The sequence below is a fragment of the Sesamum indicum genome, linkage group LG7, assembly GCF_026168435.1.
Source record: "Sesamum indicum cultivar Baizhima isolate 11 linkage group LG7, ASM2616843v1, whole genome shotgun sequence".
Taxonomy (NCBI): Eukaryota; Viridiplantae; Streptophyta; class Magnoliopsida; order Lamiales; family Pedaliaceae; genus Sesamum; species Sesamum indicum.
This window is the reverse complement of record NC_142663.1, coordinates 11,971,066-11,994,253: the sequence shown is the minus strand read 5'-3', so window position 1 is coordinate 11,994,253 and position 23,188 is coordinate 11,971,066. Positions and strand designations below refer to the sequence as shown.

The 23,188-nt window shown below is 37.3% G+C and overlaps 5 protein-coding genes across 5 annotated transcripts; all 5 read right to left on the bottom strand.

Annotated features, from left to right (window-relative positions):
- Positions 1 to 1,963: 1,963 nt before the first annotated feature.
- Positions 1,964 to 5,320, bottom strand: LOC105155200 (zinc finger BED domain-containing protein RICESLEEPER 2). The gene is made up of 4 exons (XM_088882649.1): positions 4,844 to 5,320; positions 2,499 to 4,580; positions 2,338 to 2,401; positions 1,964 to 2,172 (listed from the first exon to the last, which is right to left on the bottom strand). The coding sequence occupies exons 2-3, from the start codon at positions 4,576 to 4,578 to the stop codon at positions 2,355 to 2,357; spliced, it is 2,127 nt and encodes a 708-aa protein (XP_088738775.1). The 5' UTR covers positions 4,579 to 4,580; positions 4,844 to 5,320; the 3' UTR covers positions 1,964 to 2,172; positions 2,338 to 2,354.
- A 1,231-nt stretch (positions 5,321 to 6,551) lies between these two features.
- Positions 6,552 to 9,976, bottom strand: LOC105155199 (receptor-like protein 7). The gene has a single exon (XM_011071069.3). It carries the CDS (start codon positions 9,873 to 9,875, stop codon positions 6,657 to 6,659), a length of 3,219 nt encoding a protein of 1,072 aa, XP_011069371.1. The 5' UTR covers positions 9,876 to 9,976; the 3' UTR covers positions 6,552 to 6,656.
- Positions 9,977 to 13,071: 3,095 nt separating this feature from the next.
- On the bottom strand, positions 13,072 to 14,548 carry LOC105166657 (dirigent protein 24). The gene has a single exon (XM_011086096.3). The coding sequence runs from the start codon at positions 14,342 to 14,344 to the stop codon at positions 13,229 to 13,231; it is 1,116 nt and encodes a 371-aa protein (XP_011084398.1). The 5' UTR covers positions 14,345 to 14,548; the 3' UTR covers positions 13,072 to 13,228.
- A 586-nt stretch (positions 14,549 to 15,134) lies between these two features.
- Positions 15,135 to 18,520, bottom strand: LOC105166641 (leucine aminopeptidase). The gene is made up of 4 exons (XM_011086081.3): positions 17,343 to 18,520; positions 16,628 to 16,861; positions 16,203 to 16,529; positions 15,135 to 15,541 (listed from the first exon to the last, which is right to left on the bottom strand). The coding sequence occupies exons 1-4, from the start codon at positions 18,324 to 18,326 to the stop codon at positions 15,245 to 15,247; spliced, it is 1,842 nt and encodes a 613-aa protein (XP_011084383.2). The 5' UTR covers positions 18,327 to 18,520; the 3' UTR covers positions 15,135 to 15,244.
- Positions 18,521 to 19,242: 722 nt separating this feature from the next.
- Positions 19,243 to 22,471, bottom strand: LOC105166640 (leucine aminopeptidase). Its single transcript, XM_011086080.3, has 4 exons — positions 21,313 to 22,471; positions 20,560 to 20,793; positions 20,135 to 20,461; positions 19,243 to 19,716 (listed from the first exon to the last, which is right to left on the bottom strand). The coding sequence occupies exons 1-4, from the start codon at positions 22,294 to 22,296 to the stop codon at positions 19,420 to 19,422; spliced, it is 1,842 nt and encodes a 613-aa protein (XP_011084382.1). The 5' UTR covers positions 22,297 to 22,471; the 3' UTR covers positions 19,243 to 19,419.
- Positions 22,472 to 23,188: the final 717 nt, after the last annotated feature.

Genomic DNA, 23,188 nt, shown 5'->3' with positions numbered 1-23,188 from the left:
AATGACTAAGATGTAGAGGTTGAAACTATATGTATTTAATAGCTATAAACATGAAAATGATGTATTATTAACTTATTTGTGAAGTTGATAGATTTTTGCAATTATTAGGATTAGATATTTCTGAAATATATAATGAATAGTTAGGAAAAAAATAATAAAAAAAATTCAATTTAAGCTTTTTTTAGATTAATTTAGGAGAAGTATAATATGAAAATTAAATTTTTACAATCACCCCAATATTACGGCTACATGTTCTTGTAAATTTTTTGAAAATATGACTAAAAAAAATAAATAATGTGAAAAAAGATGATAAAAGATTGTCATCAATAAGTCTAACTCAAAAGAAGGTGTATGGGTATAGGGGCCAATATTCAATATTATCTTCCTAGTAACTTTGATGTTGTGTGTTATGACCCTAATATGTTATTCATCAAGTCCAGCTGCTCTACTTATCCAACTTTTTGTGTAATGTCATGCCCTCAGGGTTCCGACTCCGTTGGGTGCCAAGTTTGTCTTCAAATTCATTAAACGGGATTTTGAAATTCGATTATGAACAATTTGAATATTCGATAGGTGGATTTGAATTATTTAACTAAATTTTTTTTATCGATACTTATATTATCAGTTCTTGATTAACGTGGGACGGAAATACCAAATAAATTTAATTATAATTTATATTTGAAAAATATATAGGTCGAGCTGATTTGTTGCGTTGCTGTAAATCCTTAAATGATTTGAAAAACTACACATACACTCCAAAAATGTTAACAATATCAGATAAATTATTCATACTTTTTAATTATCAGGGGTAATTTATATAATCAAGTAAAATACGAGAAAAATTGAGTAAATATATTATAAATTAGGATGTAAATGTAATTATCCCAATAGAATAATCATTGAAAAGAATAGCTAAATATTTTATGAATTGTGGGCAAGTGGATTTTAATAATAAAAAAAGTAGGTGTTTGTATGAATAATTAATGAATGAATATGGGTTTTAAAATTGTGAGAGGTAGATAAGAAATGAATGGAGAGGGCAGGGGCAGGTGTACGAGGTTTTAATGCAGGCGACGTGGCCTCTTCTCCTCCTTTCCTACCAAAACATCCCTTTTTCTCCTATATGTTTGGGCCGCCTCATCACTCTTTATGGGCTTCTTATTATTACTTTTCAGACTTGACGGAAATTGAATTTTTTAGGACTTTTTTTTTTTTTTTAATTTAGTCTTATTTATTGTATTGCATTCATAGGTTGAAATTTTTTTCACTTATTAGTCTTCACGTGTATTTTTCGTTCATTAATTAACAATTTCGGCAGCATTTTTCATTAATTACATATGTTGAATAACGCTGAAAATATTTTCAACTTATGGGAACGCAACGTAAGAAAATGATAACAAATTGAATTAAATTAAAAAAGACACCAACATATGGGACCAAAGGGCGAAATAATGTTTTGCATGTATTGTCTTATGCAATTAACTATTATTTTATTGAAATTGATTTCAAAATAATTGATTTACGTTCGACCAGATTCGATCCGAGCTAAAATATTCCTTACAACGAACATAATCTCAACCTTAATAGTTGGGTGAAACCCAAATTGGTAAGGGATCCAAACCCAAATTAGTATTTTAATTCAAGACTTATTATCTCATTAATTGGGTACAATTGCGTGCCATATCGATTTGGTACTAGCATTTGCATCTATGAAACGACCAAAACTAGATCGAATAATTGAAATAATTGCAATTATCTAACCAAAGTTTTCTTGTCCGTGTAAATAAATCAGGCAAAATACATAACTAATTTACTTGCTATTCGTACCAATCATTCATGATAATTACGAATTATTGAACTCGTAGTCAATGATAGAATAATTAATATTGAATCGATATGTCGAATCTATCAATAGTAATCATGCCATAAACAATAAAATCAAAACAAAAAATACTAAGAGAAATAAGATAAACATAAGATCTCATAACACAGTAAATGGTTCAACGTTTCCCTTAAATTAGAGAGGGGATTAGTTATACATGAAGTGTTGAGAAAAACCTAAAAACCAACAAGAAAGCATGAAGTAAAGAGAAAAGGGAAATATATTGATAGTTGTCTCTAATGAAGTCCTCAAATCTCTTGCCCAAACGCCAAACAAGCTGCATTTTTCACCTAATAATAACCCTTTTTATCAGTACAAAATATGAATAATTCAAATATGTATGCAATAAAGTTCTTTCGAAATACTCGACATAAACATACATAGGAGCGTTAATGTGTCTCTTATCACTAATACAGTTATAAAACTATAAATAAAGGAAAACAATTCATACTTACATGAAATATATATGGTATCATAAACCAATGATATTTGACTTTGAGCCGACACTTGATACGATATCTACAGGTACATCATTTGAGATAAGATATTAGAGAATTAAAAATTTAGAATATGAAATATGTGAATAAACTATTTTTTTAAGAACGTTGAACTATACCTTTTTCAATTTTCTGAATAAAGTCACGGTCCTCTTCCATGGGCTTGATTGGAGTGTGGTGAAGCCAATCTTGACAACAAATTAGAGCTTGTGCCATATTGGGAGTCAATGATGCTAGAAAATTATCAATGATGTGACCTCCAATATTGAAAGCAAACTCTGTAGCCACGCTAGATATAGGCATCGCTAACACATCTCGCGCCAATCTTGATAAAATGGGAAATTTAGGACTATGCGATTTCCACCAATCAATGATATCAAAAGGTGGAGAATCATTCACAATTTGTTCACGCAGATAGATGTCCAACTCCGATTCATCCATGCCTCTAATCTCAGATATCATTTGTCGGAATTTTTTCTTTCTACGTTCTCTAATAACCATTGTTCCAGTTAAATCATGGTCTCCTAATTCTCTGGGAGTAGTGCAAGAAGAACGTGATATAGTAGAAGAATACAACTTCTTGTATTCTTCAAAAACATCATATAGAACACTTTTTGCCAAATTTCCCATTTGCTCTCCACGTTCAGGCCCGTACATAGTTTTGAGAACATACTCCACATAACTGAATTTAACGCAAGGATCAAGCATGACAGCAACATATAACATCATATTCATCTTCTCTACATCACCCCAATACTTATCAAATTTCACCTTTATATGTCTTGCCAAATCTACCAAAATATCATCATCACTCGTAAGCCATTCCTTCAACATGTCATCCACATCACTTATTTCATCCAAAAACGTGTTAGATGTTACATACGAAGACCCAGAGATTCGAACAGTGAACTTATAGAAATATTTCAACACTTTCACAAATCTTTCCACCACAACCCAATCATATTTAGTAGGCAAACCTATTTTTCCATAAGGTCCATCATGTATAAAATCACCACGAAAATCAGCATCAGAGATTTCATACCTTTCAAATACACCTTGAAAAATCACTGCCGTCTCCAACATAGTATAAATCGAATCCCATCTTGTTGGATCATCTAGACATAATGATCTTTTGCTTTCAACCTTCTCCTCAACAACAAAATCATTAAATTTCTTTAACCTATCAAGTGATTGTTGGACATACCTAACTACTGCACGAACACGCTCAACCGATTCATTCAATTCTTTTAAACAATCTTTGACAATAAGATTAACAATATGAACCACACATCTCATATGTAGAAATTTCCCTCCAAGTATAGCAGTTCCCCGATTAACAAACTTTCTTCTCATATAAGCCACAATAGTGTCATTAGAAGAAGCATTGTCAACAGTAATAGTAAAAATTTTATCAACTCCCCAATCAAGTAAACATTTCTCAATCAACAAACCCACCTCATCGCCTTTATGAGTAGGACACGGAATGAAATTAAGAATCACCTTTTGCATCTTCCAGTCAGTATTAATGTAATGCGCAGTCAAACACATATAGGTAAGTCTCTGACTTGAATTCCATGTGTCCACGGTCAATGAAATTCTTTGTCCAGTTGTCTTGAAATAAGTTTTCAGCTTAATCTTTTCATCAAAATACAACCTATAACAATCTTCAATTATGGTGGTTCTTGATGGAACAATAAACTGCGGACAAGCAACAGATACAAACTGCCTAAATCCTTCTTTTTCTACAAACTTAAATGGCAATTTATCAATAATGACCATGCGAGCTAAGGCTTTTCTTGTGGCTTCCTGATCAAATTTCCAGTGAGAAGAAAATTCACTAGAATCCTCAGTTACACTCCTGCAGGAACTAGCTATTGCTTGATTATCGGCAACATATGCATTATGAGGATGATTGTTGCAAGCTTTCCTATGATTATTCATTGCTGAAGTCACGTTATTAGATGCATCGACATCATAAACTTTATCACAATACTTACAGTTAGCCCTAGTCTTCCCATTGTTATCAGTGTAAGGAGTGAAATGGTCCCAAATCTCCATTTGTGTGGGTAGCGTATCTGAATAGCCTTCATCCTCTATTTCCATTTGTTCGTTTTCAGGCGTAAACCGTGGAATTGATGTGGTGGGTGGAGCCTGAGGTAAATCCATTTTCTTCGAACTTATTGAAGGCGAGTCGTCCATAACTAATCCACACAATGTGAAAAAGTAAAAATTGAAAAACACAAATTAACTGTGAGAAAGAATAAATTAACAGCTCATTTTCTGATTAATTCATGAACATATTAATGAGTCCCAATTTGTGAAAATTGTAAATCCAAAACCAGAATCGTCCTCTCTTCCATGCTTGTTCTAAATGTATAGGGATCTCATGACTCATAAATTCATAAACAATCCATGTCCTAAGAATCAAGGGTTTTCAAGAAATCAAGGGTTTTAAACAATTTACCTCTTTTCACTTTTCAGACGGGACGGCGCCGCGGAGAGGGTTCCCGACTTCCTTTCTTGATTCCTTCCTTCTCGCTCGTGTTCGTGTTTCTTTCTGTTTCTTGATGGTGTTCGTGTTTCCTTCTCCACCTCGAACTCTGTCGTGGATTCTTAAGTTATGTCTGAAGACTGAAAAAGTGAAATTAGGTTATTAGGTGTTTAGTGTTAATTTTTTAGTTATTAATTATTATTTGTTACTTAATTGTTAGATTAATTCGGTTCGGTTTGCACCGAAAATTTTCGGTGTGTTCGGTTTTCACCGAAAATTTTCGGTGTGGTTCGGTTTTCTGCTGGTGGCGAGGTGAGTTTCCATTTACATGGAGTATTCTCCTCATGGAAGAATTGGCCACTGTTTGAACAGATTCTGCCGTTGTTACTAGTACAATGTTCGGCTGTTCATTGTGTGGGCTGTAGATAGCTTGAAGTTGGTTTGATATATGTGTATCTGGTTTTGAATGATTATGTTGCAGAACAGTAGTTAATTAGGATTATCGGTATGGAGCTTCGGGCGTCGCTGGTTGGCTGGTAGAGGCGAAATGCTGCTGCAATCCGTTGTTATGATGTTATGGTGATTGTTAGATTGACTTCTTTTCCATATGACTTTTGCATTGTGGTTTGTAAACTGGAAGTCATTGGTAGTGATGGTGAATGAGATATCCTCAAAGGGATTCCTTAGTCAATCTTTCTGCTAGGATTAACTTTCACATGAATGCATGGAGTTTTCTGAGCAATTACCTTCTAAAAATCAAGTTTCTCGAATTTAGCAGAGAGGTAGAGTTTGTAACGAGGGAATGGAGGGATGTTTATATTGTTTTCTTATACATGATAAGTGTAGTTGCATCGCTGCTTGTTATCGAGAGAAGAGTCATTTGAACCACGTCTTCTTGGGCCTTTCAAACATTATACCCTTTCCGTGATTGCTGCAATGAATTATAATGGGCAAATTTGCAGTTCATATGTGATGAGATCATTGATTAGTGGTGGGTTGGCATACCTATTCTAGAGGATATAAGAGTTCGATTACTGAAACATTTTATACATATGGAGATCTCTTAGGCAGTTTGCTGAAAGCTGTACTGTTTGCTTTCTGATATTTCTTGGTGGCTCCGCTTTCAGGTGCGCTAAAGAATGTGCACTAGCTGTACAGAGGTCGGATTGGTATACATTGTCTTGAGGAGTTATCTTTGCTAGTTGTCATATATGCTGTTTGAGACAGTCCTTAATAGGTTTGTAACTAGAGCTGCTATTCCAAGGAGGCTTTTTCCCTGAATAGTGCATTTTTAAGATTCAGTTTTTGTTGGAAACTTCACAAATATGTAGAAGAAATACAGTCGTTTTATTACCCTCTCTAGTAAGAAAGCTCCTGTATATAGTTAACTGCATCGGATGCATTTCTTACATATAGAAACTAACAGAAGGCATTGATTTATAGTGTTGATATACAATTTTTCTTGCTACGCAAATTTGCCATTATGTGGTGAGTAGGAGATTGGGAACAACTGATCAGCTAGATGATTGAAAAGGAGTTGAATATCTTCTTGTTGAACTTGTATAATGACTATGGAAACATGTATATGAGCTGTATCTCTTCAACAGTGGATTTATAATATAGTGGAGAGCAGACTTGATTGCTGATGGTTTATTGGTTAATAGTCAATGCAGTGAACTGGTAGAGCTGTTTGACATCATATGGACTCAATATTCTTGAAGTTACAGCGACCAGGTGGATTCTTTTCTCGCTTGTCTATAACTTAAGAGAGGTACAGATTGTAAGTTCATGATCTTCTTCCTCGCCTTTTAAGTTGTACACGCCCTCTACTGAATCTCAAATCTGGTAAAAATGTGTACCCAAGTGCAACACCAACAACTATTCCACATCCATAACCTGAGAATGCAAATTTCCAGTCGAATAAGCTTTCTTTTGTGGAACTCTCACCCTGCTGTGGAGGTTCTGGAACTGGATCATCAATCGGTACACATCTCGTTGACAATGGCAGCCCACACAATCCAGTATTCCCAATATAGGAATCACTTGAGTAGGTGTTGAACTGGTTTCCTTGAGGCACATGCCCTGTTAGATTGTTGTAAGAAATATTGAAAAACCCCAGGAAAGTAAGGCTTGTAAGCTGCTGTGGAATAGGGCCAGAGAGTTTATTCCATGAGAGATCTAAGGATTCAAGCTGAACCAAGTCCCCAAGTGATGATGGGATTCCACCATCAAAGGCATTTTGTGACAAGTTGAGCACGACCAGTGATTTTAGTTCCGCGATTTCACCAGGGATCTTCCCGTGGAACTTGTTGTTGGACAGATCAAGAGATATGAAAATGGTCAGTATCCTCACGAGGACCATTTCATTTCCTTTGCTCATAATTGTGACGGAATCTTGATAGTACTCGTATTGCCCTATCGTTTTCAGGGTGGCAGACTTGTTTTTGCTGTTCAGTTGCATCTCATCCAAGCTTTCCAGGAATTCTGGAGGCAAATCTCCAGTGAACTGGTTGGATGATAGGTCGATTATTCCTAGCTTTGAGAGGGAAACGTTTCTTCTTGGAAGGTGTATTTGGCCGTAGAAACTATTGTTCCTCAAGACGAGAACTTTTAGTTCAGGAAGTTTATCCAACCAGAAGGGAAATGTATCTGTAATCTTGTTGTTTCCAAGATCCAGCACTTCAAGCATTTTACAGTTTGCCAAGGATCTTGGCAGCTGTCCTTCCAAGAGATTTCTGTTGATATTCAGAGACCTCAGACTGCTTGCTGATGCAAAATCTAAAGAGATTTGCTGATAGTTGTTCCCCTGCAAGTTCAGCACAGTAAGATTGCTCATCATGCCTAGACATTCGGGGATTGATCCGCTGAGCTGATTATGAGAAGCATCAAGAATGGACAGGCTGCTCAAACTGCAAATCCCACTTGGAAGTGACCCTTGAAGCAAATTTCCCCGAACGTCAAGAGTCGCCAACAAATTCAAGGAGACGTTGGGAGAGAATTCTTCCACAGAATTGAGATGGTTGTGCGAAATGTTCACGTATTGAAGGGTGCTATGCCAAATCCAGTTGGGCACTTGGCCCTCAATGTTGTTGCCTGACAGGTCAAGGTACCATAGACCGTCTAACAATTTCAGAAACTCAGGGAATCTGAAAACTTTGCAGGAACGCATCGCCAACTTTACCAATGGAGAAAGTATACTGTTTGCATTGTCACCCTGATTAGGTTCTTCAGGAAAATCGACTGCATTCTGTGAAAGATCCAGCTCATTGAGAGAGCTAGTCCACAACCACTTGGGAACATATCCTTCTATTTGATTGTTTGACAGATTCAGAATCCTTAGTTGGTCTTGTTTCTTGAGGAAAGTGGGGAATTCTGTCAAGTTGCATTTGCTCAACTTCAGTTCCTGCAGCTGCGGAAACATCAAATCTGGTTGATCAGTTCCAATGGTTAAGCTGTTGGAAGAAAGGTCAAGGCTCGTTAAGTTATCGAGGTTCTGGAACGCTTCCAATTTGAGGGAGCCAGTGAATTTGTTAGCAGCAAGTGAAAGAAAGCTGATGCTTGGGATCTCAGAGATCGATCTTGGTATTTCCTCAGACAGGTTGTTGCCATTTAAGTACACTTGCTCCAACACTGACGAGGCTGCTGGAAACTCCTCTAATTTTCCACTCAAATGGTTGTCATTCAAGTACAAAACTTTCAGGGATGGAAGTGTGAAAATGAGAGGGTCTATTGTCCCTGTGAGAAGATTGAAAGATAACCGAAGATCTGCAAGTTTTGGGACGCCGCTATCTCTGAAAGGCGGGATTGAGCCACTGAATTTATTATAGCTAATGTCTATCTCAGTCACACTAGTCAGGTTTGCAAATGATGATGGGATCAAACCAGAAAAGTTACAGGTGTAGAGAAGCAAATTTGTCATGAACTTCAAATTACCAATTGAATCAGGCAATTTTCCTTGGAAGTTTGTCTGGTAGAGTGAAACCAGTCGCAATGAACTGTGAGAGGGAAATTCAGGTAACTCACCTGTCAAGAGTGGATTTTTCGACAAATCAATGGTCTGTAGTCTTGGTAACAGGAAAACTTGGCGGGGAAAGTTGCCGTAAAGTTGAGTAGATGCAAGATTCAAGACTTGCAAATCCCTGAAACTGGCTAGAAAACGAGGCACCTCAGAGGTGAGATTGTTGCCTTCAAGCTTGATAAAGTTGAGAGATATCAGATTTGCAAACGAACTATGGATGGGACCTGAAAGCCGACAGTGTGACAAACTTAAGACCTTAAGTCTTGGAAGTACAGACAACGCTTGAGACCAGTTGGAACCTTGAGCTGAAAGGTCCACATTGTCAAGAATAACCTCAGTTAGATTATTCAGATTCCTGAAAACCGACTCAAGATTCGGCCTTTCAAGCCTCAGCCTGTGGAGCTCCTCGAAATCAAAGATATGATTGAAGTCTGGATCATTAAACGTGGGGGGCAACTCACAAAACGGAATCGTCGAGAGATCAAGAGATACTAGTCTCGTCAAACGAGAAATCCCAGCTGGTATTTGATCAGAAAAACAGGAATACGAAAGATTAAGGTGCGTTAAATTCGTAAGCCTCTCAAAACCAGAAGGAATTGGACTAAGCTGGAAGTTGTTACGAGCAAGATTAAGACGCTGGAGATGGCGTAGATCAAAAATGGCTCCTATGTGGCCTGAAATTCTGCTGTAGCTGAGGTTCAGGCCGACAACATTGCCAGACGTATCACACGTCACGCCATCCCACAAGCAGCAATCTGTTCTGTCGTCCCATTTCGCCACTTTCATCGACGAATTATCATCGAACGAGACAGAGGAGGAGTTGTGGCTGAGGATGTCATCTTGCAGTTGCATTAAGGATGTTTTCTGGTCGTCGAGGCAGAGGTGTTTGCTGCTGTGCGGCGGCAGCTTTGCCGCACGGGACGGAATGGAGACAGAGAGAAGAAAGACAAGCAGCAGCATGATCTCATGCTTGCAGGTGAGTCTCATCTCTTCTCTATTAGGTAATGCGGGAAATGGCTTTTAGGATGTTCTTGGACTAACACACCACTTCTTGTCTTATAGTACTATGAAATTTCTGGTTACTTAATTACCCCTTAATAATCATGATTTTTTGTAATGAAACTGTATTATTGTTCAGTAATTACAGACTTCATGGTGGTGAAGTCCATTTCATGCATGATTTGATGGCATTCAATAGTGGAGACTGCTGTTAAATATCCCAATCATTGCATTTTGACCCCTCATGTTTTAAAATATTATGTATAATCCCTTACTTTATGAAAATAATAAGTTGTAACCCTTGTTTTTTGAAATACATCGAACAAGGACTAAAAATCACTTTTTATATATTTTAATTAGTCCAATTATATTTGAAGTTAACTCATGCATAAATAAAAGAAATCAGTAAATGGGCATGTGGGGAATTCAAATATTAAAAAATAGAAGAGGTCAAAATGTAATTTTTAATAATATTTGAAGTCAAGTAAGTCTTCCCAACAAGAAGGGGTGGAGTCTCCTGTAGGTCTATGTAAGTCCATGAGGACTCTTCCTCTATCCCATCAACTGCAGCTAGACAAATAAGACTTCTTCAAACATTCAATCCTTCTTACCCACATCACATCACATTGATTTGAGTTGTTTACATATAGATTTTTTATTTTAACAACTTTTTTTTTTTTTTTTTATGTTTATATACATTCACTTTTCATTTAATCAAACACAAGGAACTCCAATCCATGAAAATAAATTGACTTTTCTATTTTAAATTTTATTTAATTTTTTATTCTAAGTAATACATATACGTTACATGTATGAAATCCTTATTATATGCTAAAAAATTGTCCTATTTTTTAAGAAGAAGAAAAGATATTGTAAAGAGGTTTGATAATTTTTCTATTTTTAATTCCACATAAATTTTAAAAAAAATTCTTCAAACATATTTTCAAGAACCATAACTCCAAACATTTATGTATGAGTTTGGAAGGAGTCAAGTTCCAACCAAATGGAAATTTTAGCAACTAAGGTTCAAAGTGATGTACTATCAATTGACAAGTGATATATAGTCATATTAATTGTTCATGGGAAAATTCTTGGAAACAATAATTAATAGTCCTAAATGCATAAAACAAAATTGATTTTCTCATCCTCCAAGAGAAATTTCAAACCCATTCAATGATGTTCAAATTTCGGGAGTGTTTGCATTAATTTTTTTCTTTTTTAAAAAAAATATATTTATTAGATTCCGACTTTAAAAAAACTACTTTAAAGTATTTGTAAGTAATGATTCTATTTTAAAAATTGTCAAAAATAAATAAATACTTTTGAATCAAAAGCTATAAAGTATATATTGATTGATGCTTTTAGTTGTTTTGATTTTTTTGTAAATAAATTCAGTTCTTTGGAGTTTGGACTATTTTTTTATTATTATAATAATTTTAATCTTGATTTACTTTTTTTTATTTATGTTTTTGTATTTACATATTTAAAGTTGACATTGAACTCTTCAACTATACAATGGGAAAATTTATTTGTAATTTTTACTTTAAATATTAATAATATATATATATAAGAGAGAGAGAGAGAGAGAGAGAGAGAGAGAGAGAGAGAGAGAGAATCTCATTTAATTATTTCATTTGAAGTATAATATAAGTTAGAGGGGACAAAATCTAACCACAAATATTTTCTTTGTTTATTGTTTGACATATGACCTAAATAAGATTTAATAAATACCTAACCAAACAATATTCCTTAATTATTTCACATTCGATGTGGGTCACGATAGGGGTTAAAGAGGTCTAAACCTCTTAATTGAATATTTTGCCTTCCAAAAATTAAATAATCGCAAGATAGGTTAAGATTTTATGTGATATTTTTATCGGATCGAGGCCTAATAATCTAGAATGGCAATCATTGATGCTTCCACCATTTGAGGGTCTGAGTTCTCAGTTGGATACATGACTCCGTACAATTTCTGACAATTAATTTGCCAGCCCTTTATAAATATTGGTTGACTTTGTTAAACAAACATGCATTTATGACACCAAAGATTAGTTCTCACTATAAAAAAAAAAATTGAGGTTTTGCTACACTATAAATAACCACGGCTCAAAAATCATTGTAAATTGCTACTATTAACCACGGTTAAATAAAATTGTAGCAAAAACTTAAATTTTTATCACGATAATCACTATTCACTATGATTTTTAGTCATAACCAAAATATTTGTATGGTTTTAGCCATGACTAATGTATTAGCTACACTTGTACAAACAACGGTTAATGGCCTTTGCGAAGTCATGGTTGATTTGTATTTGCTAGAATTATCTTCTTTTGGCTAGTAATTAAACGTAGCAAAAAATCTCTGCAACCACAATTAATTATTAGCTTAAACGAACTCTGGTTCAGATATTGAAAGATTTTAGTTAAGGATCACTTCTACAAACATAACTAGTTGTGTAACATGCGAACTCAGGATCTAAGATTGAGAGGCTAAGATACCTCACACTTTCGATCATCTGACGGGGATAGTAAACCCCATCTCCACCTCAAACACTACTCACGACCTTCTTCCGAACCAATTTCAATGTAGAAATTAAAAAAAAAAAATATTACTAGAGATGTTTCTTGCAAGATTTCTTTTCTTTTTTTTCTTTTTTTCTTACAGAGAAGTTTGGAAGACTTCAATTCTAATTTCTTGCATGGATGGAACCATGAATTTTAACTGGAAAGCAAAGAGATATTTCCAGTCATGAAAAATATTTTTTTTGGAAAAAAAAAAAATTAATACAGATATAATGCCGGCGATGTGAATTGTCTGAAATGCCCTTAACTATATTTATTTCTTCCATGATAATCATTTATTTAATTAATTATCGAGCACGCCTATATCAAAAAGTAGGGGTTTTTTGGTTCAATAAATTTGCATTGTAGTTAAATATACGAGATGGATTGTGTACCCACTTTTCAATAAGGGTTCACACCATATTAGTAATATCGAGCCTTCAATTTATAACGAGCTTAATATATATGCACCAACAGAATAGATTATTATGTAGAGAATCATATCCTGCATAATCAACCAAACAAAATAGATCAAACTTGTATATATATACACACACATTATATGTATATATATTTAACAAATTAATACATAGATAATATAAATTTTGTACACATGCAACATATATAACATGAATTTCCAACATAAAATGTGAACTGATTTGGACAAACTTTCTTCTTATAACACTGATCACAAACATTAATTTGTCTTACATCATCATTAACACACAGTAACTTAAACCCCACAAATCATTCAAGAAAGAAGGGAAAAAGAGGCTCTAATTAAGGAGTAAGATAAAGAGTGAAATGAGTAATGGTTTCAAGGCCATCTGTGGTGTGCTGATCCTCATGTGGAAGTGTCTCAATTGTAGCATACCCTTTTGCATTCTCGTACTTCCCTGTCCCTCCAACAATGGCTATGTGTGATATTGGCGTGGCTGTCCGATGAACCCCAAAGAAGCTCACTGTATCAAGAATCTCATGATCGTGTTCCCCGCCGTGGAATGCCACCGTCAGCGCCACCGTGTGGCTGCTGCCGTCGCTTGAGCTCACCATGTAAAAGCCCTGTGCTCTTCCCAGCACAGAGGTCCCCAGCTCGTGCCCTTCTGTGATCTCATTGTCGACCACCGTCACGGTCCCGAACATCAGTTGTTGGAGGGTGAGGCCGGCTGGGAGTTGCCCCGCCGTCACGAAGGCTTGGTTGTTGCTGGCGACGACGTTGTTGCCGTTGCTTTGGACAAGGGTGTTGGTAGGGGAGCCGTTGAGGCCGACGAGGGAGGGGTAGTTGTTGTTGTTGATGACTCCGTTGATGGTGTTGAGGGGGACGCCACCGTTGATGGGGAAGATTTGGTTGTTGGGCACGGAGAATGGGAGGTTGTTGGCGTCGGAGTTGGCCACGACGCCGGTGACTACTCGGCCAGAGGGGTGCGTGCCACCGAGGATGTCGTGCATGAAGAAAGACAACGTGGGGTGGTCCGAGATGGCACCGTTTGTGCCAGTGGCAACCCCACCGGATGTTGCAGTGGCGGTAGGAGTGGTGACTGGTGGTGGCACGGGTGCAACAATGGGAGCTGATTCTTCCCCGATAGAAGGGTCAGCAACCGGTGCCACATCAGTGGTTGGAGTGGTGGTAGGGGTGGTAACTGGTGGTGGCACGGGTGCAATGACGGGGGCCGGTTCTTCTAGGATGGGAGGTTCAGAAATTGGTGCTACATTGGTGGTTGAAGTGGTTGTGGTGGCGGTAGGCTGTGTTTCGGGCAGGGTTACAAGGTTACTTTCATCAGGCAACTCGTTGGAGACAGGAAGCTGTGGAGTTAGTTGGTCAAGAACTCTTGATGAAGTGGCGAATGGGATGGTTAGAAGTAAGAAGCAAATAATTAAATTGAGAAATTTAGGCATATTGGATGTGAGCGAAGAAGAGGAGGGAAATGAGATATGAATGTTGAGAATGATTGATGGATTGGGGGAAATGTGAGAAGGGTATTATATAGTGGAATGAGAAGTGGAGCTGATGATGGATGATATGGAGTTGGTGCAGTATTATTCATTGCACTGTCATTTGTTTAGTTGAGAAACCTAATTTCTTGAAGCCTATGAAGAAATGGTTTTGTTGAGTTTTACACACACACACATATATATAATGTAGGATGGTATTTATTAATTGAAATATTTTATTATAAATTAATAATGTATTTCATGTTTATTTTTTATAATATCTGTATTCTTTGTATATTTAAACAAACACTACTCAAGAGTGAAAGGTACAAACACACATTACTCGAAAGCGAACATCTAGAGATATAACATATTTCGATAGAATCCATTTAGAACTAATCAGGGAAGTGGGGTATACTCTACAAGCCCAAGACTTATCATTTTGATAAATGGGCTTTCTAATCTACAAGAATTTGACTAGAAACACAACATTTTAAAATAATTTAAAATTCATTAATATCCAATAAAATATAATTTAAAAATTAAAATCAAGATATAAGGAATCAAGCAGAGCAAATTTAGGCAGGTGATAAACTACAGCCATACAGAGCATTTCAAAGGTTTGATGGATTGATTTTCTGTAGTAACAGTTACTGTATTTCTCCACACTGTAAAATTAGATGCAGAACTAAATCAAGAAAAGACTCGCACTGTCTTCTAGCAAAAGCCAATATCAACAAGGTGGCCAGGAGGATGAAACGGCGGATGAAAAGCATTCATTATTCAGCCAGATCCCAGAAAAGTGCATTTACAAGAAGTATTCGGGTTAGAGCAACTAGAGTACAACGGTGAGCATCTTCTGGTTTACATATGTTTAGCAAAGATAGACTCAACTACACCCTGAGCTATAGGATGATAGCAAGCGCATGCCTCTGAGAACACCCTCTTGGCAAATATTTTCTCCTCTTCTTTGCCGGTGCCCTGGACTAGTCCAGTATAGAGTGGGCGGAGATATTTCATCCTTCCAACTTCCTTCAGAGTTTTCTCAACCTCGTTATAGTAATTACTGCACCTTGATGAAATAGCAAGCTGAAGAAATGCCACCTTGACCTCATAATCTTTTGATTCTGAAAGCCTGTATCGTGCATCCAGAGCTAATACCTGTGGCAAGGTCAACATGGTAAAGCTGCATTAGCTCTACATCGGGAAGGTGTTATTCTATAGGAAGAAAATGATGAATCTTGCAGGCTTGAATTCTTACAAAAGCATCTTCATTTTAATCTAATTCCTCGTCTCCTGATGGAATAAGGAGCATATAATATTTGAGGAGAGAATAATGATATTATTTAAGCACTATCACATATGAAGCCTTCTCCTCAAGTTTCCTTGGCAAGTCTAAAAAAAATTCAAGATCCCTTGGGCTAAAAGTAAGGAGCTTCTACTCGATAAATACCAGAGACTGAAACTATTCTCAAGAATAGAGGACAGATGGTGATGTGGAATTTGATCAACTAAAGTTAACATTTGCTTTATCTTATATGACAAGAGAAGTGGAGAAGATATACTGGGAAACAAAGAAAATAGAAAAAAAGTACAGATAGCAACTGAACTAAGATAACCACCTACTTCTTCTAATTAAGACGCTAAAAGTCTAAAAAGCAGAAGATTGCAACTTTGGGCAAATTAGAGAACCAATCTCTAGGATGCTGCAAGAATATAAGTTGTGTTTATCAAAGAATTTAAACAGGCAGATGAAGTTTATTGATTATGAAGGCTGTCTAGGTAATAGAAAGTGCATCAATTCGTCATGCCATAACAGTACCTGTGAAGCTTCAACAGATTTAGGAAGGTTTTCTAAGTAAAGCTCCCATTCCTGTCCTCCCCAATCAGCAACTTCATCCTCATTTGGCATCCTTCCTACCTTAAACTCATTAGCCAGAGATACAATCTTTGTATAGATATCAGAAGCAGGCTCCATAGCATCTGGAGGTATGCCAGTACCCTCAGTCCATTCCTTCAAATCAATATGACTTTCTATTCCAGGAACATTTGCTTTCAGGAAATCAAGAAATGTGTCAGTGTCAATAGATTGGAACTTGAAGGTGGCAATATACTTTTTAAGGAACTCATCAAATGCAGGCCTCCCAATCTGTGCATAAAATTCAATGAAAACAATTAAGCTCTTCTAAGAACATATAAAAGAAACATAATCTCCAAAGGGCGAAAAAGTATTAAGTATGTCCTTGCCTGTCTCTCAATGCGCCACAAAAATTGGAATCCTTTTTCATAGGGCACTTGAGAATAAACATCATCTGGGTCCACTCCTTGCTGGTTAGTTTTCAATTTTGTGAATTCCATATTGTCCTTAAACCTCTCCATATCCTCAACAAGTCCTTTCCAACCAATTCCGATATTAAGTACAGCTCTTTCCTTTCCTTGCACAGCCTCAACTATCCGGCGCTCCGCATATGTTGTGAAACCCTGTATTGTGTGCGAACAAAACCAAAATCTCAAGATTAGCGGAAACCTCCATAACAAAGTCAAGAAAGAAACCAAGATTAAAAAGAGAAAGGGCTAAAATTGCAGTGACTCTTCTCCTCAAGACGAGACAAATAGAGGCTGCATTTCTCTTAAGTGGATCTGCTTATCCAAACTTCATCATTTACCAACAAATAGAGGCATACTTTTCTCTTAGACAGTTTTGACAAGTCATATTCAAAAGAGTGTACAAGCATTCAATAGTTTTGAAAATTAACATACAGAACAGGTCAAAAGTATCAACATATCAAAATTTTCCAGTATCACAAAGTGAATACCATCTATAGATGAGTGTTACTAATCTTAGCATGATTTAGCAATTCAATTTCATCAACTCGTCATACGTGCATATGACCTCTTATAAAAAACAAATCGCCTGTCACTTAACATAAACCATAACCAAGTATACAACACAAGCAATTACCTCATTTAACCAGAAGTGATCATTACTCTTATTGGTAATCAGATTCCCGGTCCAGCTATGAGCAAGCTCATGAGCCACTACCTGCGCGCCAGTGGCATCCCCCTTAATGACCGTGGGGGTCAAAAACACCATCCTTGGGTTCTCCATTCCTCCATAGGGAAAACTCGGTGGCAAAACCAACAAATCAAACCTCTCCCACTCGTAAGGCCCAAACAACCCCTCTCCTACCTTAATCATCTCCTCCGTCCCTGCAAACTCTGTAGCTGCAGCATCCAACACCCCAGGAATAGCCTCCGAGTAAACCTTGGTTCTAGGACCCACCTCCCTAAAACCCAACTCCCCAACGGCAAATGCAAACAAATACGGCGGGATGGGCTGCTCCATCACAAACGCCTCAACAACCCTCCCTTCCCCACACCACAACGAATCGTCACAAGCACCGCCACACTCCCCGGGAATAGGGTCCCGCCTACAAACGTGTTTTGCACCCATCACAGCTGATAAATAGCGCGGGATATTCAATTTCGCGGCATACTTGATCCGCGCAGCCGGGGTGTCTTGGCAGGGGAAAATGGACCTGGCGTGGATGGCCTGGCATTGGGTATAAACAAAGGGGAACGACTTATTAAACGTTTGGGGAGGAGAAAGCCACTGAAGGGCAGAGGAGGAGGGGGCAGTTTTGAAGATGACCAACAACTGGGAGTGGTTGGAAAGGGTGACAGTGAGGGATTGACCCAAAATGGCGTCGGGGGAAGTGGGCTGCAGAGTGAAGGGGAGAGGGGTCAGAGTGGCGATGTCAAGGACTTGGGAGATCGAGAGGGAGCGGGAATCGAGGGTGAAGGCGCCGGAGTAAGGGGCGGCGAGAGAGAGGACGGCGGAGGAGAGAATGGTGGAGGAAGCAAAGTCGAAGTAGAAGGAGAGGGAGATGTGGGTGGTGAGGGGGTGGGTGGAGTCTGTGTAGGAGTGAGGATCAATGAGCGCCATTATAGATGAGCAGAGTTCAAATTCTCCTTTTCTGGGAAATGGGTGCAGAGGATAAAGTGGTGGTTAACGGCGGCGGAGGGTGGTAGAGAGGTGGCGGAATCTTGTCGCGCAAGCAATGGAAGAGAGGAATGGGATTAGGCAAAGAATGTGATGGATGGTGAGTGAGTGTAATCCACTGAACTGAAATTAGGGTTTAAAAAATTGGAGGGAGAGAAGAATTGGGAATAAAGACAAAAGGAATAAAGGTAAAGATGAAATAAACTACAGAGAATTTGGCCAAAAGATTGAATGCATTGCCAAATCTCTTTAGTTCATATGATTCCTAATAATCCTTATTTTTATTTTAAATAGATTTTAGGATAATTATACCACTCATAAAATTTGATACAATCAATTATAATTAAAAAAATTATATTTAATATTTTTAATTATTCTGATAAATAGATAATTCCGTTAGTCAAAATTTATTAATTTTAGCAAAATAAATTAAATAAACTTTTGTATTTACTACTGATTGACTTATTACTATCTCATTAAAAGTCAAATAATACCATCCTTATACATCTCCCTACACTGATGTATGTAATAATAAGTATACCATCATCCTTATAAAAAAATATGATAATTAATAAGAAAAAAGAAAAATCAAATTTATTGCATAATATGTTCATTGCAAATTTTATATATATTACCTTCTAATACATAGGCATCATTATATTTATTACATTGCTTTTTTTTTTTTTTTAGTACCATAAATATTTCATATTTGAATGAAAGATAAAAGTGTTTCCTCCCAAGGTTAAATATTTCATGAATTCAAACTAAAAGAGCGGGAAATACTATATATTAGAATAAATATTATCTTTTTTTTTACATTTAAATAACGCTCGAATTTAGCTAACTTCAACCATTGTAATTGAATTCAAACTGTATGTTCATATATATATAATGAAAAAGTCGTATACACGTTAATTATTATTATATTTTTATCTCGCATACAGAAGAAATAAAGAAAAAGAGGATGGATGCATTTACATGCCATCAAATATTGGCGTTAGAGCAACGAGAGGAGAGGCGGTGAGTATCATTTTGTCTACGTATACTTAATAAGAATAGCTTCAACGACGCCCTGAGCTATAGGGTGATAACAAGAGCAAGCCTCTGAGAACACTCTCTTGGCAAATATTTTCTCCTCCTCTTTGCCCGTCCCCTGGACTAGTGCCTTATAGAGCGGCCGGAGGTATTGCATCCTTCCAACTTCTTTCAGAGTTTTCTCCACCTCACTATAGTATTTACTGCACCTTGATGCAATAGCCAGCTGAAGAAACGCCACCTTTACCTCGTAATCTTTGGATTCTGAAAGCTTGTAGCGTGCATCTAGAGCTAATACCTGTGATATGGCCACCATGGTAAAACCTGCATTAGCTCTATGACAAAACGTGTAATTCTTGAGGAAGAAAATGCTAAATTTTGCAAGCTCTGCTCGGATTCTTGTAAAGCATCCTTTTTTAATCTAATTCCTTGACTCCTTAGTCCTGATGGCATAAGTTTTCTTGGCAAGTCCCAAAGATTCAAGATCCCTTGAGCTAGATAATAGACAAAAAGTACAGATAGCAACTGAAAAATGATAACCAATAAATCTAGAAAGCAGATGATTGCAACTTTAAGCAAATTACAGACAATCTCTACGAATAGTACAAGAATGCAGCTTGTATCTATCCAAGAATTTCAACAGGGAGATGAAGCTGGAGGTTATGAAGGTTGTCGGTGATTAAAAAGTGCATCAGTTCGTCATACATTAACAGTACCTGTGAAACTTCGACAGATTTAGGCAGGTTTTCTAAGTACAGCTCCCATTCTTGTCCTCCCCAATCAGCAACTTCATCCTCATTTCGCATCCTTCCTACCTTAAACTCATTAGCCAGAGACACAATCTTGGTATAGATATCAGAAGCAGGCTCCATAGCATCTGGAGGTATGCCAGTACCCTCAGTCCATACCTTCAAATCAATATGATTTTCTATTCCAGGAATATTTGCTTTCAGGAAATCAAGAAATATATCAGTGTCAATAGATTGGAACTTGAAGGTGGCAATATAATTTTTAAGAAACTCGTCAAATGCAGGCCTCCCGATCTGTGCATAAAATACAACAAGAACAATTAAACTCTTCTATGAAGATATAAAAGACACATAATCTTCAAAGAGCAGAAAAGCCACCAATATGTACTTGCCTGTCTCTCAATGCGCCACAAAAACTGGAATCCTTTTTCATAGGGCACTCGAGAATAGACATCATCTGGGTCCACGCCTTGCTGGTTAGTTTTCAGTTTTGTGAATTCCATGTTGTCCTTAAACCTCTCCATATCCTCAACAAGTAGTTTCCAACCAATTCCAATATTGAGTACAGCTCTTTCCTTTCCTTGCACAGCCTCAACTATTCGCCGCTCTGCATATGTTGTGATACCCTGTAACGTACGAGCACGAACCCAAGATCTAAAAATTAGCGGAATCATTCATAAAAATGTCAAGAAAAGAACCAAGATGAGAAAAGAGGAAAGGGCTAAAGTTGCATTGTACTCGTTTCTCCTTAAGAAGAGACAAATAGAGGTCACATTTCTCTTGACTTCCCAGTCTCATTAAACTTAAACAGATGATCTGCTTATATAAACTCCATCATTACCAACAACTCAAAGGTCGATTGGCATACTTTTCTCTTACAGAGAGTTTGAGAAGTCATATTCAAATGAATGGACAAGCATCCGTAGTTTAAAAAATTAACATACAAAATAGTGCAAAAGCATCATCAAATCAAAATTTTCCAATATCATAAAAAGAATTCCATCTTAACATGAGTGCTACTGATCTTAGCATGAATTAGCAATTCAGTTGCATTAACTCCTTATACTTATAAATGCCTCTTAAAAAAACCAAATCGCCTGCCACTTAATACAAACCATTACCAAGTATACAAAACAAGCAATTACCTCATTTAACCAGAAGTGATCATTAGTCTTGTTGGTAATCAAATTTCCGGTCCAGCTATGAGCGAGCTCGTGAGCCACAACCTGTGCACCAGTCCCGTCCCCCTTAATCACTGTGGGGGTCAAAAACACCATCCTTGGGTTCTCCATTCCTCCATATGGGAAACTCGGTGGCAAAACCAACAAATCAAACCTCTCCCACTCATAAGGCCCAAACAATCCCTCTCCTACCTTAATCATCTCCTCCGTCCCAGCAAACTCTCTAGCAGCAGCATCCAACACCCCGGGGACGGCCTCTGAATAAATCTTGGTTCTAGGACCCACCTCCCTAAAACCCAACTCCCCAACTGCAAATGCAAACAAGTACGGTGGGATGGGCTGCTCCATGACAAATTCCTCAACAACCCTCCCTTCCCCACACCACAAAGAATCATCACAGGCATCCCGGCACTCCCCGGGAACAGGGTCCCGCCTACCAACGTGTTTTGCACCCATCACAGCCGATAAATAGCGCGGGATATTCAATTTCGCGGCATATTTGATACGGGCAGCCGGGGTGTCTTGGCAGGGGAAAACAGACCTGGCGTGGATGGCCTGGCATTGGGTGTAAACAAAGGGGAACGACTTATTAAACGTTTGAGCAGGGGAAAGCCACTGGAGGGCGGAGGAGGAGGGGGCAGTTTTGAAGATGACCAACAACTGGGAATGGTCGGAGAGGGTGACCGTGAGGGATTGTCCCAAAATGGCGTCCGGAGAAGTGGGCTGCAGAGTGAAGGGGAGGGGAGTCAGAGTAGCGAGGTCGAGGACGTCGGAGATCAAGAGGGAGCGGGAATCGAGGGTGAAGGAGCCGGAGTAAGGGGCGGCAAGAGAGAGGACTGCGGAGGAGAGAATGGTGGAGGAAGCGAAGTCGAAGTACAAGGAGAGGGAGATATGGGTGGTGAGGGGGTGGGTGGAGTCTGCATAGGAGTGAGGATCAATGGGCGCCATTATTGATGAGCAGAGTTCAAATCCTCCTTTTCTTGGAAATGGGTTCGGAGGATAAAGTGGTGGCTGACGGCGGCGGAGGGTGGTGGAGAGGTGGCGGAGTTTTGTTGGGCAAGCAAACGGAAGAGAGGAATGAAGCAACACAAGAATGTGATGGATGGTGAGTGTAGTCCACTTCCACTGAACTGAAATCTTTGGTTTTAAAATTTGGAGGGAGTGAGGAATTGGGGATAAAGACAAAAGGAATAAAGGTAAAGATAAAATAAATTACAAAGAATTTGGCCAAAAGATGGAATTATTGAGCACTTGCTTCAATTTTTATTTATAATTCTTTTAGCATATATTATAACAAAGTTTTTTAAAATTTTGATATAATTATAAATATTTAATAATATTTTTTAATGTTAATAATTATTTAACAATTATATTAATCCGTTTAGTCATCTTTAAATTTTTATTTTTTATCACCCTACATTAAGAGGATATTTATAATTTTTCAAATAATGAAAGAGTATTCATAATTATACCAAATTTCGTATGAGTTTGTGTAATTTACCCATTTTTTTATTGCCATATTGACATTTGTTAATATTTTTATTTATTCAATTAGTATAAAGAAAATGATCTGAAAATGGATGTGAAAAAATAAAAAATCAAACTAACTTCAATATATTCCTAATCAATATTGTAAAAAGTAAAAATGATAATAAATACATGTAAATTAAATTGTTGTTCTAAAATAATATTTACACATCATATTCTTATTTAATTTCTTTTTCTTACTTAAATTGGTTAACGTTCACTTAAATGGCGATTTTTTTAACAGTTATTACTTAAATGACGATTTTTTATATTGCAGAAGATAAAGCGCCTGACTCGAATGGCTATACTTTTG

Bases quoted from the DNA above. Each gene is read 5' to 3' on its own strand.
- LOC105155200 (XM_088882649.1), bottom strand. From the start codon at position 4,578: ATGGACGACTCGCCTTCAATAAGTTCGAAGAAAATGGATTTACCTCAG. The intron at 2,402-2,498 runs GTATAGTTCAAC...ATGTACCTGTAG, and splicing joins TATTCAGAAAATTGAAAAAG to ATATCGTATCAAGTGTCGGC.
- LOC105155199 (XM_011071069.3), bottom strand. From the start codon at position 9,875: ATGAGACTCACCTGCAAGCATGAGATCATGCTGCTGCTTGTCTTTCTT.
- LOC105166657 (XM_011086096.3), bottom strand. From the start codon at position 14,344: ATGCCTAAATTTCTCAATTTAATTATTTGCTTCTTACTTCTAACCATC.
- LOC105166641 (XM_011086081.3), bottom strand. From the start codon at position 18,326: ATGGCGCTCATTGATCCTCACTCCTACACAGACTCCACCCACCCCCTC. The intron at 16,530-16,627 runs GCAAGGACATAC...TTTTATGCACAG, and splicing joins TGTGGCGCATTGAGAGACAG to ATTGGGAGGCCTGCATTTGA. The intron at 15,542-16,202 runs GTACTGTTATGG...ACCTTGCCACAG, and splicing joins AATCTGTTGAAGCTTCACAG to GTATTAGCTCTGGATGCACG.
- LOC105166640 (XM_011086080.3), bottom strand. From the start codon at position 22,296: ATGGCGCCCATTGATCCTCACTCCTATGCAGACTCCACCCACCCCCTC. The intron at 20,462-20,559 runs GCAAGTACATAT...TTTTATGCACAG, and splicing joins TGTGGCGCATTGAGAGACAG to ATCGGGAGGCCTGCATTTGA. The intron at 19,717-20,134 runs GTACTGTTAATG...GCCATATCACAG, and splicing joins AATCTGTCGAAGTTTCACAG to GTATTAGCTCTAGATGCACG.